At 40.1% G+C, this 12,187-nt stretch overlaps 1 protein-coding gene across 3 annotated transcripts in view; it reads right to left on the reverse strand.

Moving 5' to 3' along the window:
* Positions 1–1,944: 1,944 nt before the first annotated feature.
* LOC137352994 (alpha-actinin-1-like) overlaps positions 1,945–12,187 on the reverse strand; it is a 155,676-nt gene continuing 145,433 nt past the window's right edge. For all 3 annotated transcript variants that reach the window (XM_068018864.1, XM_068018863.1, XM_068018865.1), the window contains exons 19-21: positions 11,811–11,891; positions 9,809–9,967; positions 1,945–4,435 (exon numbers count right to left, since the gene is read on the reverse strand). In XM_068018864.1, the coding sequence (XP_067874965.1) occupies positions 4,277–4,435; positions 9,809–9,967; positions 11,811–11,891 (399 nt within the window). In that variant the 3' untranslated portion in view covers positions 1,945–4,276. The remainder of the gene's footprint in view (positions 4,436–9,808; positions 9,968–11,810; positions 11,892–12,187) is intronic.

A 12,187-nucleotide genomic window follows, 5' to 3' on the forward strand; every position in this document is an offset into this window, starting at 1 on the left:
TATATCCTTCCTTAAATATGGGGACCAAAACTGTACGCAGTACTCCAGGTGCGGCCTCACCAACACAGTACAGTTGTAACAGGACTTCCCTATTTTTAAACTCTAAACCCCAGTTATCTCCTCCTTTATAATAGATTGCAATATTTTCCCTGCTGACGTCAAACTAACAGGTCTAATTCTGTCACTCCCTTTTTAAAATAGCAGGGTTATATTTGCTACTTTCCAGTCTGCAAGAATCCTTCCAGAATCTATAGCATTTTGAAAGATAACCACCAATTCATCTACTATCTCTAAAGCCACCTCCTTCAATACTTTGGGATGTCGCTCATCTGGTACAGGAGGTTTATCAACTTACAATCCAATTAATTGAGTATTACCTCTTTATTGATACTAATTTCTTTCAGTTCCTTATTTTTACAAGTCCCTTGGTGCCCTAGTATTTCTGGGAGATTTTCTGTATCTTCCTCCATGAACAGAGACACAAAATAATTGTTTAGTCTCTCCGACATTTCCTCATTCTCCATCACAAACTCTCCCGTCTCTGCTGCAATGGACCCACATTCATCCTTGCTAATAGTTTCCTTTTCACATACCTAAAGAAGCTTTTACAGTCCGCCTTTATGTTTCTAGCTAGCTTAAGGTTCATAATCTCTTGTCCCTTTCATCAGTTTCTTGCTCTTCCTTTGCTGGGTTCTAAATTGCTCCCAATCCTCGGGCTTAACACTTTTTCTGGCGACCTTATAAACCACTTCCTTTGATCTAACGCAATCCTTAACTTTTGTTAGCCACGGTTGATTCACCTTTCCTGTTGGGTTTTTGTGTCGAGCTTCTTGTGTTGTTGGAGCTGCACTCATCCAGGCAAGGGGAGAATATTCCATCATACTCCTGACTTGTATCTTGATTGACAGGCTTTGGGGATTCAGGAGGGGAGTTCCTTGCCACAGAGCTTATATGGCTGGTCCAGTTCAGCTTCTGGTCAATGGTAACCCCCCCAGGATATTGATAGTGGGGGATTCAGCGATGGTAATGTCATTGAATGTCAAGGGGAGATAGTTGGATTCTCTCTTGTTGGAGAAAGTCATTGCCTGGCACTTGAGTGACATGAATGTTACTTGCCACTTATCAGTCCAAACCTGAATGTTGTTCAGGTCTCGCTGCATATGGACACGGACTGCTACAGTATCCGAGGAACCGTGAATGGTGTTGAACGTTGTGCAATCATCAGCGAGCAGCCCCACTTCTGCCCTCATGGAGGGAAGGTCATTGATGAAGCAGCTGAAGATGGTTGGGCCTAGAACACTACCTTGAGGAACTCTTGCAGTGATGTTCTGGGACTGAGATGATTGACCTCCAACAACCACAACCATCTTCATTTGTGCTAGCTATGAATCCAACCAATGGAGTGTTTTCCCCTAGATTCCCATTGACTCCTTGATACCACACTCAGTCAAATGCTGCTTTGATGTCAAGGGCAACCACTCTGATTAGAATTATTCAGCATAAAGATTAACTTTCAAAATACAAGAGCCCAACTACTTACCTGTTACTCATGACAAACTAGTAACTTGGTATTTTGAGGCATTCTTCAGATGTGATATAGTACTTCCACACTTACCATGCATAACAGCGGTTTGCTATCGGAGTGCCACAACTTTGCAGATATTCTAGAGGCTGTGAAAATGTTGCTTTATGAGCAGATCTCAATAATGAGCCATGACACAATGTACAATAGACTTAATTTTAAAATAAATCAACAGGCCATGTTAATCCACAATTGCTCACTTGAATTCCAAAGTTCAACTGAGCTTCCGTGGATAGTTAAGTGGCTCAGGAGCAGGTTTTGTAAAGCACAACAATGGAAGTAGAAGGCACATGCAAACAGAAAGGAAACTAGTTGAAAATTAATGATTAGTTTCAAAATTTAAAAAAAAAGAGTCCAGCACCTTTTCTTTCTCAAAAATATTGATGATTTATTTCATCTAATTAGGGCTAAGGTAGCAGAGACCAACTGAAAATAATCCTTAGATCAAATGTAGAAAGGCAGCCCTCACTTATCTCACTTCACAAACATTGCAATATAGGCTATAACAGCAGGGGGAAAAAATATGTTCAGAGACACCTCTTCACTAATATTCCAGAAAATCTCATTTGTCCATTGGAATGTTTTTCAGAATGTTCAATTTATTTCCTCTTAAAATCAAGCAGTAATTACACAGACCAGGAAAGTGTTTCAGATGATATATATTTATATACTGTATAAGAAGTTCCCGTGTTAATGTAAAAAGAAAAAGCCCTCAATCACCACCAAAAAAAAAAATACTGCAGCTATTACTCTAACTCAAGGCCAGCCTGTGTCTCAATAATTCAATGTCGGGTACGTCCCAGGAGCAAGGAGAATTGAAAAGAATTAAAACAAAACCAAGACAGCACCCGTTTTTTTTTCAACTAGGGACTTTTTTCTGCAAAAAACAGTACCTTCACAGAAAAAGTCCAGCTTTGTTTTTTTTTAAAAAAGGCAGTCTTCATTCAAATTAAAGGTCACTGCAGTATGTACAAGATGATTAAATATGGGAGAGATAAATATCTTCTCTATCTGAAACGTGCTATTTGCCCCTCAACTGAACTATCAAAATGGGAGGAGAATCTCTCCTGATGCATAATTTTAACTGTCAGGTGCCCAATGCAGAGAAGCTCAGGTGAAACTGTTAGGTCACCACAGCCCCAGTCACACTACAGCTTCAAATACTTAGTGGTCTTGCTTTATAACCACATGACTTAAAATATTTAGTTGTATAATTGCAACAGCACAAGTTAATTTTAAACCCCTCTAAATTCCTTGATTAACAGTCGATTCAACGCTTTTATTCTAGCAGGCTTAACGCACCTGGTGTCCAAATCCAAATTCACTCCCTACCCTGTGGTACGCACCACTCTTCACTGGTTATAATACAATGGTATTTCATGATTCAGTCTGGATTTGGGCAATTCTACACTCACCGCCCTTGCTTTTCCATGATTTAGCTCTTGTAATTTATGGTAGTGATTTTGGTTTCCCAGTGGGAGACTGCACTATCCTGACACAATGGCTTCACTGGTGCCACAGGATAAAGGAGAAACCCTATTATAAATACCACAGTTAGTTTATTCCCTCATTAATTCTTTCCTGGAAGAACAAACACCGCAGTACCAATGCCTCTGGTCCTACTCAATTTTGGTTATGCTTCAACACTGCCTTACCTGTATTCAGCGAGCTCACTGCACAACAGCAACTAAAGTCAAACTTCATTTTAATAAGCTATACATTATTATAAATAACTGGCAACTATGGAGGCAGTAACTCATCCTTGGGTTCTGGTGACCCTCCGAAACCACTCTGCGCTTGGTTTATTTAGGATGCCATCAGAACCTCTCAACTACATTACTGCTTTCAAACCCACCACCAGCCATTTATCTCTTTTTAGAAGATCTGCCTCTTCAAGCGTCTTCTGGCGCATCTGAACATTTGTTTTCTAAAGGCTTAACTGATTCTGTATAGCGAGGGCAGTGTGGGCTACACTGGAACACTGAAGAAAAAAAATTGCCAACTAAATCAGCCATGATTTTCAGTAAAAATATTGCCAGGTAACCCAACCACCTTTTTAAACAAGCTATTAGCTGGGGGGGGGTTCAAGCATACGCTGCACTTCAGGAGCTAAGTATCTTAACCATAAAATACATTTGTACTATTCATACTTGGTGCAAATTTTTTTTTTTTATATAGTAGCTGCAAAAAAAATTCCATTCATCGAAGCAGCTCATCTTTATCGCACTTGTAGATTTTTGGGGGGGGGGGGGGGGGGGGGAGTGAAAACAGCAGAAATACTAAATATTTATAATACAAAAATATTTAGTTTTACAGTATAGAGTACATTTGAAAAATACAAAGGAGCCAGTTTCCTATGGAATTTTTAGAATTTAAAATCAAAACCTCCAAATTCCCATCAGACTGATTCACAGAGTTCCTGTGGTACTTATGAATAACATTTGATTTGCTCCAATAACAGTTTGCAGAAAAAATGTTTGCATTACCACCCAATATAGAAACAAAAATGGAAATATTTGCATAGATTTAAGACTGAAAGTCATTATAAGACACGTAATGGAATGTACGGTAAAGGTTCCCCAGTAAATGTGCTAACTCCAATATGCTGTTTATAGCACTGACATGTGGTGGTGATGCGAGCGTGCGCAAGAGAGGGGGGAATAAAAGTGAGCTGACTGTAGAAAGATGATCAGATTACAGGTCACTTTCACCATACAAAGCTGTGGAGAAGGACATGTAATCCAGAGCACCAGGCACTGCGTCAGGTCCTCCATATGGAGCCATCCGGGCAATACAGTATTCAGCTTGATCTGGGGGAAGCTCACGTCGCAGCTCCTCTGCCGTGATGTAGCTCTGAAAAGAAAGAATTCACAAAAAAAAGCTTGTTAGGAGCTTCTGACATCCCAACCAGGAAAAGATGATTCAAGCTATACTGCTGAATTGGGGCATCTATTTTTTGTTTAGATTTGTTCAAGATGTGGTCAAAGCTGCATTATTGCCCATCTCTAGTTTGTGACCTGCCTTCTAAGTATTTTATTTTTGGAACTGAGTGGCTTACTAGACTTATCAGAAGGCATTAAAAAGAGCCAACAGTGTAGCCTGGGACTCGAGACATATGAAGGACAGTTTTGACTGTGGCCATTTTCAATCCTGCTGCAAGCCCACAAATAACCAAGTTTATTGAATACAAATTTAAGACTTGCCATGGGTGGAATTTGAACTCTACCTCTGGGTTGCCAGTCTAGTACCAGAACTATGTTGCATAGCAAGGTAATTAAACAGTTAAATTCTACATTAACTAGTGCGATAGCTTATTGAAGTCATTGGGTGAGAGAATCCAGCAGGAACTTTTGGAGGTTTTAAAAAAACGAAAACAAAAAGCTAATATTTATCTTTCCCAACCAAGATTCACAGTTGCAGAATTGATCTTGTTAATTCCAATTAAAAGAATGCAAATAATTTTAGCAGGAGACCATTACAGAATGATATAGAAGGCATTCAGCCAGTGCTAACTCTTCGATAGAGCTATTCAATTAGTCCCATTCCCCAATAGCCCTGCAAATTTTTTCCCTTTTAAGTATTTACCCAATTCCCATTTAAAAGTTGATACAGAACCTGCTTCCACCACCCTTTCAGACAGTGTATTCCAGATGCTGGTAACGCACTGCACAATATGTTTCCTTACGTCATCTCTGGCGTATTTACTAATCACCTGGAATCTATACCCTCTGGTTACCGACCCTTTATTTTCCTTCATGGGATGTGGGCGTCACTGGCAAGGCCAGCAGTTGTTGCCCATTCCCAATTGCCCTGGAGGTGATGAGCTGCCTTCTTGAGCACTAGTCCACCAGGTGCAGGTACGGCCACAGCGCTGTGAGGGAGTGAGTTCCAGGATTTCGATCCTGGAAGAGTGAAGGAACAGCGATATAACTCCAAGTCAGGATGGTGTGCAACTTGGAAGGGAACTTGCAGGTGGAAGTGTTCCCATGCATCTGCTGCCCTTGTCCTTCTAGGTGGAAGAAATTGCAGGTTTGGAAGGTGCTGTTGACCAAATAAACTTTGAGTACTAATGTTGTACAGGACAAATTCTTGGAATGTATGCGAGATGGTTTTCTACAGCAGTAAGTTGAGGAACCAACTAGGGAATGGGAATTTTTAGATCTAGTATTGTGCAATGAAAAAGGGCTAATTAATAATCTTGTAAAAGGTGCCTTTAGGAAGGAGTGTCTGTAATATGATTGAATGACATCACTTTCAAACGATGTAAAATTCCATCAGAAACTAGGGTTAACAAAAAGGAAACTATGAAGGTATGAGGGGCAAATTGGTCATGGTGGATTGGGAAACGAAGTTAAAAAGGTATGATGGTAGACAGGCAATGGCTAACATTTAAAGAATACATAGTTTACAACAAAAATGCATTCCTTTAACACAAAAAGCCAGCAAGGAAAGTGTTCTAACCATGGCTAACAAAATAAATCAGAGCAAAGGAAGATGTGAATAAAGTTGCCAAAAAATGGTAAGCCTGAGGATTGGGAGCAATTCAGAATTCTGCAAAGGAGGACCCAGAAAAAGATTAAGAAAGGAAAAACACAATGAGAGTAAACTAGCAAGAAACATTCAAAAGGACTGTAAAAGCTTCTATAGGTATTGTCATGAAAACCCTATATGCCAAAGGGGAAATATTAATTTCATCGGTTGTAACCTTACATTAGACTTTTAATGGAAAAATAAAACAAGTAGCTTTTTTTAAAAACTGGCAGCCAAGATGACCACTGCAATTTCTATCTGAAACACAAGATTAAAACTGGAGATGAAAAGTCTCACCTAGCCTAGCCAAAACAATGGTTGGCTCTCAAATTGAATTACCTAGAATGACCTTAACAGTCAAGGCCATCTACACCCATTGACTTTGAAAGAGCCAACCTCCCTCCAAGTGTGACTAAACACCTTGAAGCATGCAGAACCTTGAATCCAAGATTCCAGAAAAAGCCTCATTTAAAAAAAAAGGGGCTTGATAGAGTCATGTGACTGCTTACACAGCTCTGGAGAGACTGTAAGCTTTATCACAGACAGTAGAGAGCAGTAACTGAAAAGCCAACAAAGCAGGTCTCTCCCCAGAAAGTATCAAGAGAAGATCCAGCTGTGACCGGGAACCCCCTCAAGCCCACAGAGCACCACAGCCAGCAACCAGGGAACAAGAATCAACCCCCTCTCCTGCCTTCAGGACCTCTGAGCAAAGCAAGCCCACCATCATGCATGTGGTCCAGCGAGGACTTCCCAGAAATAATGGAGAATCAAGGGACTGCAAGATATTAGTAAAAAAATTACTAGAAAAATTAATGGGACTTAAAGTAGATAAATCCCCTGGACCTGATGATTTACATCCCAGAGTTGAAAAAGGTGGCTGTAGAGATAGTAGATGCATTGGTGGTCACGTTTCAAAATTTAATAGACTGTGGAATGATTCCTGCAGATTGGAAGGTGGAAAATGTAACTCCACCATTTAAGAGGGAGAGAAAAAAAAACCAGAACTACAGACCTGTTAGCCTATCAGTCATAGGGAAATGCTAGAATCTATAACAAAAGGATGTGATAACAGGACACTTAGAAAATAATGGTAGGATTGGGCAGAGTCAACATGGATTTATGAAAGGGAAATCATGTTTAACAAACCTGAAGGTTTTTTTTTGAGGATGCAACTAACAATAGATAAGAGGGAACAGGTGGATGTGGTACATTTAGATTTTCAGAAAGTTTTTGATAAGATCCCACACAAAAGAGGTTAGTGAACAAAATTAGAACACATGGGATTGGGGAAATATACAGGCATGGATTGAGAACCGGTTAATGGACAGAAAACAGTAGGAATAAATGGGTCATTTTCAGATGGGCAGACTGTGACTAGTGGGGTACCGCAAGGATCAGTGCTTGAGCCCTAGCTATTCACAATTTATATTATTTGGATGTGGTGATTAAATGTAATATTTCCAAGTTTGCAGATGACAAAACTAGATGGAAGTGAGTTGTGAGGAGGATGCAAAGACACTTCAAGGGGATTTGGAGAGGCTAAGTGAGTGGGCAAAAATTTGGCAGATGGAATACAATGTGGAGAAATGTGAGGTTATTCACTTTGGTATGAAAAACAGAAATAGAGTATTTCTTAAATGGAGGGTGGCTAGGAAGAGATGAATTTCAAAGGGACTTGGGTGTCCTTGTTAATGAGTCACTGAAAGCTAACATGCAGGTACAGCAAGCAATTAAAGGAGGCAAATGGTATGTTGGCTTTTATTACAAAAAGATTTGACGATAAGAGTAAAGATGTCTTATTGCAATTATATAGAGCCTTGGTGAGACCGCACCTGGAGTATTGTGTGCAGTTTTGGTCTCACCCAAGGAAAGATACATTGGTCATAGAGGGAGCACAACAAAGGTTCACCAAACTAATTCCTAGGATGGAGGGATTGACCTATGAGGAAAGATTAAATAGACTGGGCCTCTATTTTCATGAGTTTAGAAGGGGAGGTGATCTCATTCAAACATACAAAGTTCTTACAGGGCTCGACAGGGTTGATGCAGGAAGGATGTTTCCCCTAGCTGGGGAGTCCAGACTATGGCCATGCAGTCTGGCGGCCATGTCAGGTTGCAGAATGTTTTACTTCTATTGCTGGGCTTCCTACATGTGAACTTAAAATAACTTTGTATGAACACTTTTAGCTGAATGACAAGCGTCCATTCATCCAGGCCAGAATCAACCAATTACATTGTTAATCTAGAGTTTGTCTGCAGACACAATCTCAAAATAAGCAGACGACCATTTAGGACTGAGATGACGAAGATTTTTTCCCTCACTGAGGGTGGTTCTGCAACCTAGGAAAAGATGCAGAGGTGACACCATGACCTTTTCCACTGAAGCGGAAGACAAAAACTCAAGGAACTGAAGAGAAATTAGTGAAAGGTAAGTTCAGCACAGATTATTTTTCAAACCCACAGTTATAAGTGTTTGGATTTAATTATGCAAAGTAGCAGGTGGTTTTATTTGGCTGAGGAAAAAAGTAAATTTTAAATTACATGTCAGTTTCAAGATTTCTGTAAAAAAATCTTTTTGCAGCTGCACTTGCCTCAGGCACTCTCCCTCCAACAAGCTTGATCAGGCAAGAGTGTTGATAGTTAGGCAAGTCAAGCCCCAGCACTCCACCCAGTGATTGCCAGAAAGAATGAAAGCTAGCAGTCTGGTGGTCATACCAGGTTGAACAGTGTTTTTACTTCTATTGCTATGCTTCCTGCATGTGAACTTAAAATAACTTTGTATGAACATTTTTAGCTGAATGACCAACATCCATTCATCCAGGCCAGAATCGACCATTTACATTGTTAATCTAGAGTTTGCAGTTTAAAAAAGTTAGAACATATCCACTGTGACATACTCTCAACTTCTCGTCAATTATGCCTTAGTGTCTTTTAGGGTGACATTGTTTCAGTTAAATTAGTCCAGACTTGGCCATCCTCCATACCTCAACCAAGAGACCATTATGTACGAGTTTCAACACCAAATCTTGACAGGTTTCCCTCCACCAAAACATCAAGGAAAATCTGACCCACTCCTCTCCCAACATCCATACATATGCATGCTCAACTTTCCAATCCCTAACTCTTGGTTGTAAGGACAGATGTGGCCTTGTTACAACTATCACCCTAGCCAAGATCAGCTAAATGAACAGACCTATCTGGGCTTTATGGCTCAGCTACTCACTTGATTTGCTCACAGTAAAACATGTTCCAACAGATTAAACAAGACATCTACTGACAGCAACACAGGCTCAGACATGCCCTATGAATGCCTTTAATCAAATGCAAGGGCTTTTACTCCACTTAAAGATTGCATCTGGTCTCTAAGGCAACAGCTAATAAATCAGCACTGCACTGATTCAGTGACATGGAGACTTGCTGTCATTATGCAACTAACAGTAGAACCTGCCTTTACAAAGGATAGTGGTACTTCAAAAATATTGTATATGTTCTATATATTGTTTGTTTACTTTCAGATCTATAAAAGCTTTGAAATAAAATGTAATCATGACAAAAGTTGCAGAAAAAAGCCATGCAAATTCAGAACATAAATTGAAAAATTTCAGATGAAGGAATAATCGCCTTTACAAGCTTCAGAATTATGTTCTAGATCAGAGTTGCACATCTTCCTGCAACCTTGCTCGTCTAATTTCTTACCTTGTCTCCTGCCAGAATCTTGAAGGAGGCCATGACTTGTTCAGCTGTATCTGTGTCTGTTGTCTCTTGTGACATGAAATCAATGAAGGCTTGGAATGACACTTGATCAGTGTTATTGGGGTCAACAACACCCATGATACGTGCAAACTCTGCTTCACCCTGGGAATTACACAGCACAGTAAAAACATGAACTCTTAACAGAGACTTGAGACAAGACTAAGAGGTTAAACTAGTATAGAATCAAATCTTCCAATTTGTTCCCATGTTGCCTCTCTACACTTGGGCACCTGCAGCTAGGATGCAGGTCAAAGATTATTCCACAGATGTCAATGCAGCAGAGGCTGACTGACAAGATGTGCAATGAGGGAACTGACAGCATGTTCCTCTCCATTTGATACAGGGAGTTCCAGGCTTGCAGTTCATTTTGACCAGAAGTCATGCCAGGAGTTCAGGAAAGCAGACAGCCCTGGATCAGTTACCAGACTGTCTAGCGAAAAGAATGTTCCATTTCTCCCATTCCTTCCTCCAAAATTCTCAATTGAAGGGTCAGGAAGGCTATTTCCATTGACACAATGGCATGTCTCAGTGAACCTGTACCAGGAGCTTAGGGTAACTTTCAATCTTTATCCAAAAAGAGAAGCCAGACCACAAACTAGATCAGTCAGGTCACAAACTGCTCTCATTCAACACCCACACAAGGGCAATGGCAAGCAGCAATCCTGGCACATTTTTCCTTTCTCTGTCTGGAAGGAGGGAGGGCAATGGTGCCATTTCAAAATAATGCCTTGGCAGAGATCAGCTGTCTTGGCAGAAATTAGAGATCGAATTTGGCACCTCCCTAGTCCACATGCCTCAATATCAGTGTACTAGCTCCTTCAGTCATTGGAGAACCCATATTATTCAAGTTTCTTTTCTTTGTTCTCCACTCACTAAAATATTTAAAATACAATTTAAAACAATTCAAATTAAGGATAAATTCATGATTATCTTATCCTTTTTGAAAAATATTGTGACATTATCACAAAGTAACCAGAGAATAGATCTTACAAGGCTAGGGCCAGTGCCAAAAAATAGAAATCTCTGGCATAGAAGCCCTAAAACCCATTATGGAGGAATTGAGCTTTTCTTGCTTGAAGGCAAGGGAGGCTTTATAACCTTGGACAACAATGTAACCTCTATTATTCAGCCATTTTAAAAAGGTTTGAAAAAAAAACCAAGACTTTGCTTACAAGACTGGCTGAGTTTTCTGCCTGTTCACTCATCAGCCTCAAATCATTTTACTCAGAGTAGAAAACTCCAGGCTGGTAAGTGAAGTAGAAAATACCAGCCAATTTATTAATCATATGCCTATTATACAGCATATGAACAAAATTAGGACACCTTGGGAAAAATGGCACAATTAGTGTTTTTTTTTAAAAAGTGGTTTACTAACAAATTCAATTGTTTTACCGATGTACTGTGCCAAATTTTCTCTGGTCACTTAGTTACAAGTTAATGCCCAGTACATGGCAACATTGCCGAAAACCTAATCTATGCAGTTGACATATCAAAGTGAAAGTTATAAAGCTGCTAAGAGCAAGTCTATATCTACAAAAAAAGATTTACTAAAATATGAGAGCTTACAGGTCAAACCCCTGGTATTTCTGAAGATGTGGAGAAGGGAAGAGGAACCGTACCAGACTGTAGCCCGTAGAGATAAGGAGAGCTCGAAAATCATCAGCGTCCATCAGCCCCGTTCGCTTCTACTCCAGCAGGAGTAAGCAAGAGAAAAACACGCACAAGACGGCATAGTACCGTAAACAAGGGTTTACGGGTCAGACAAGACAAGTACACAACCAAATCCAAAATTGGGAGGAGAAACAAAAGGAAAAGAAAGGTTAGGGTAATTCAAAAAAGGAAGATGGGAATAGGCCAGAACACAGAATCCAGGAGAGAAACGGAGAAAAAAAAAAAGAAACAGTTAGCTATTTACTGACTTTTACTACACTCAAATCATCAATACCTGCTGGTCATTTCCAACATCGTAGCCCAAGCTGATAAGGCAGGCTTTAAACTCTTCAGGTCCCAGTTTCCCGCTATGGTCCTACACGAGGTCATGGTGCAGATCGGAGCATGCAGGTAACATGATGTGTACACAGTGGAGGTTGGTGAGGGGTGGGAAACAAGTGGAAGACGACGGCGTTGGTGCAGTTGGCGATGCAGCAAAGCATGCACCGTACATGAAGCATGCAGATGGAGAGAAGGAAAATAAAAATGTCATGTTAGACAAAGGACAAATGAAAAACATTTTTAACAGAAAAAGGAAAATGCAAATAAAACGATGGACTTAACAAATCTTTCAGCTGTAAAATACAGTACAATTGAATTACATTATGAGCA

The sequence above is a fragment of the Heterodontus francisci genome, chromosome 40 (assembly GCF_036365525.1).
Source record: "Heterodontus francisci isolate sHetFra1 chromosome 40, sHetFra1.hap1, whole genome shotgun sequence".
Taxonomy (NCBI): Eukaryota; Metazoa; Chordata; class Chondrichthyes; order Heterodontiformes; family Heterodontidae; genus Heterodontus; species Heterodontus francisci.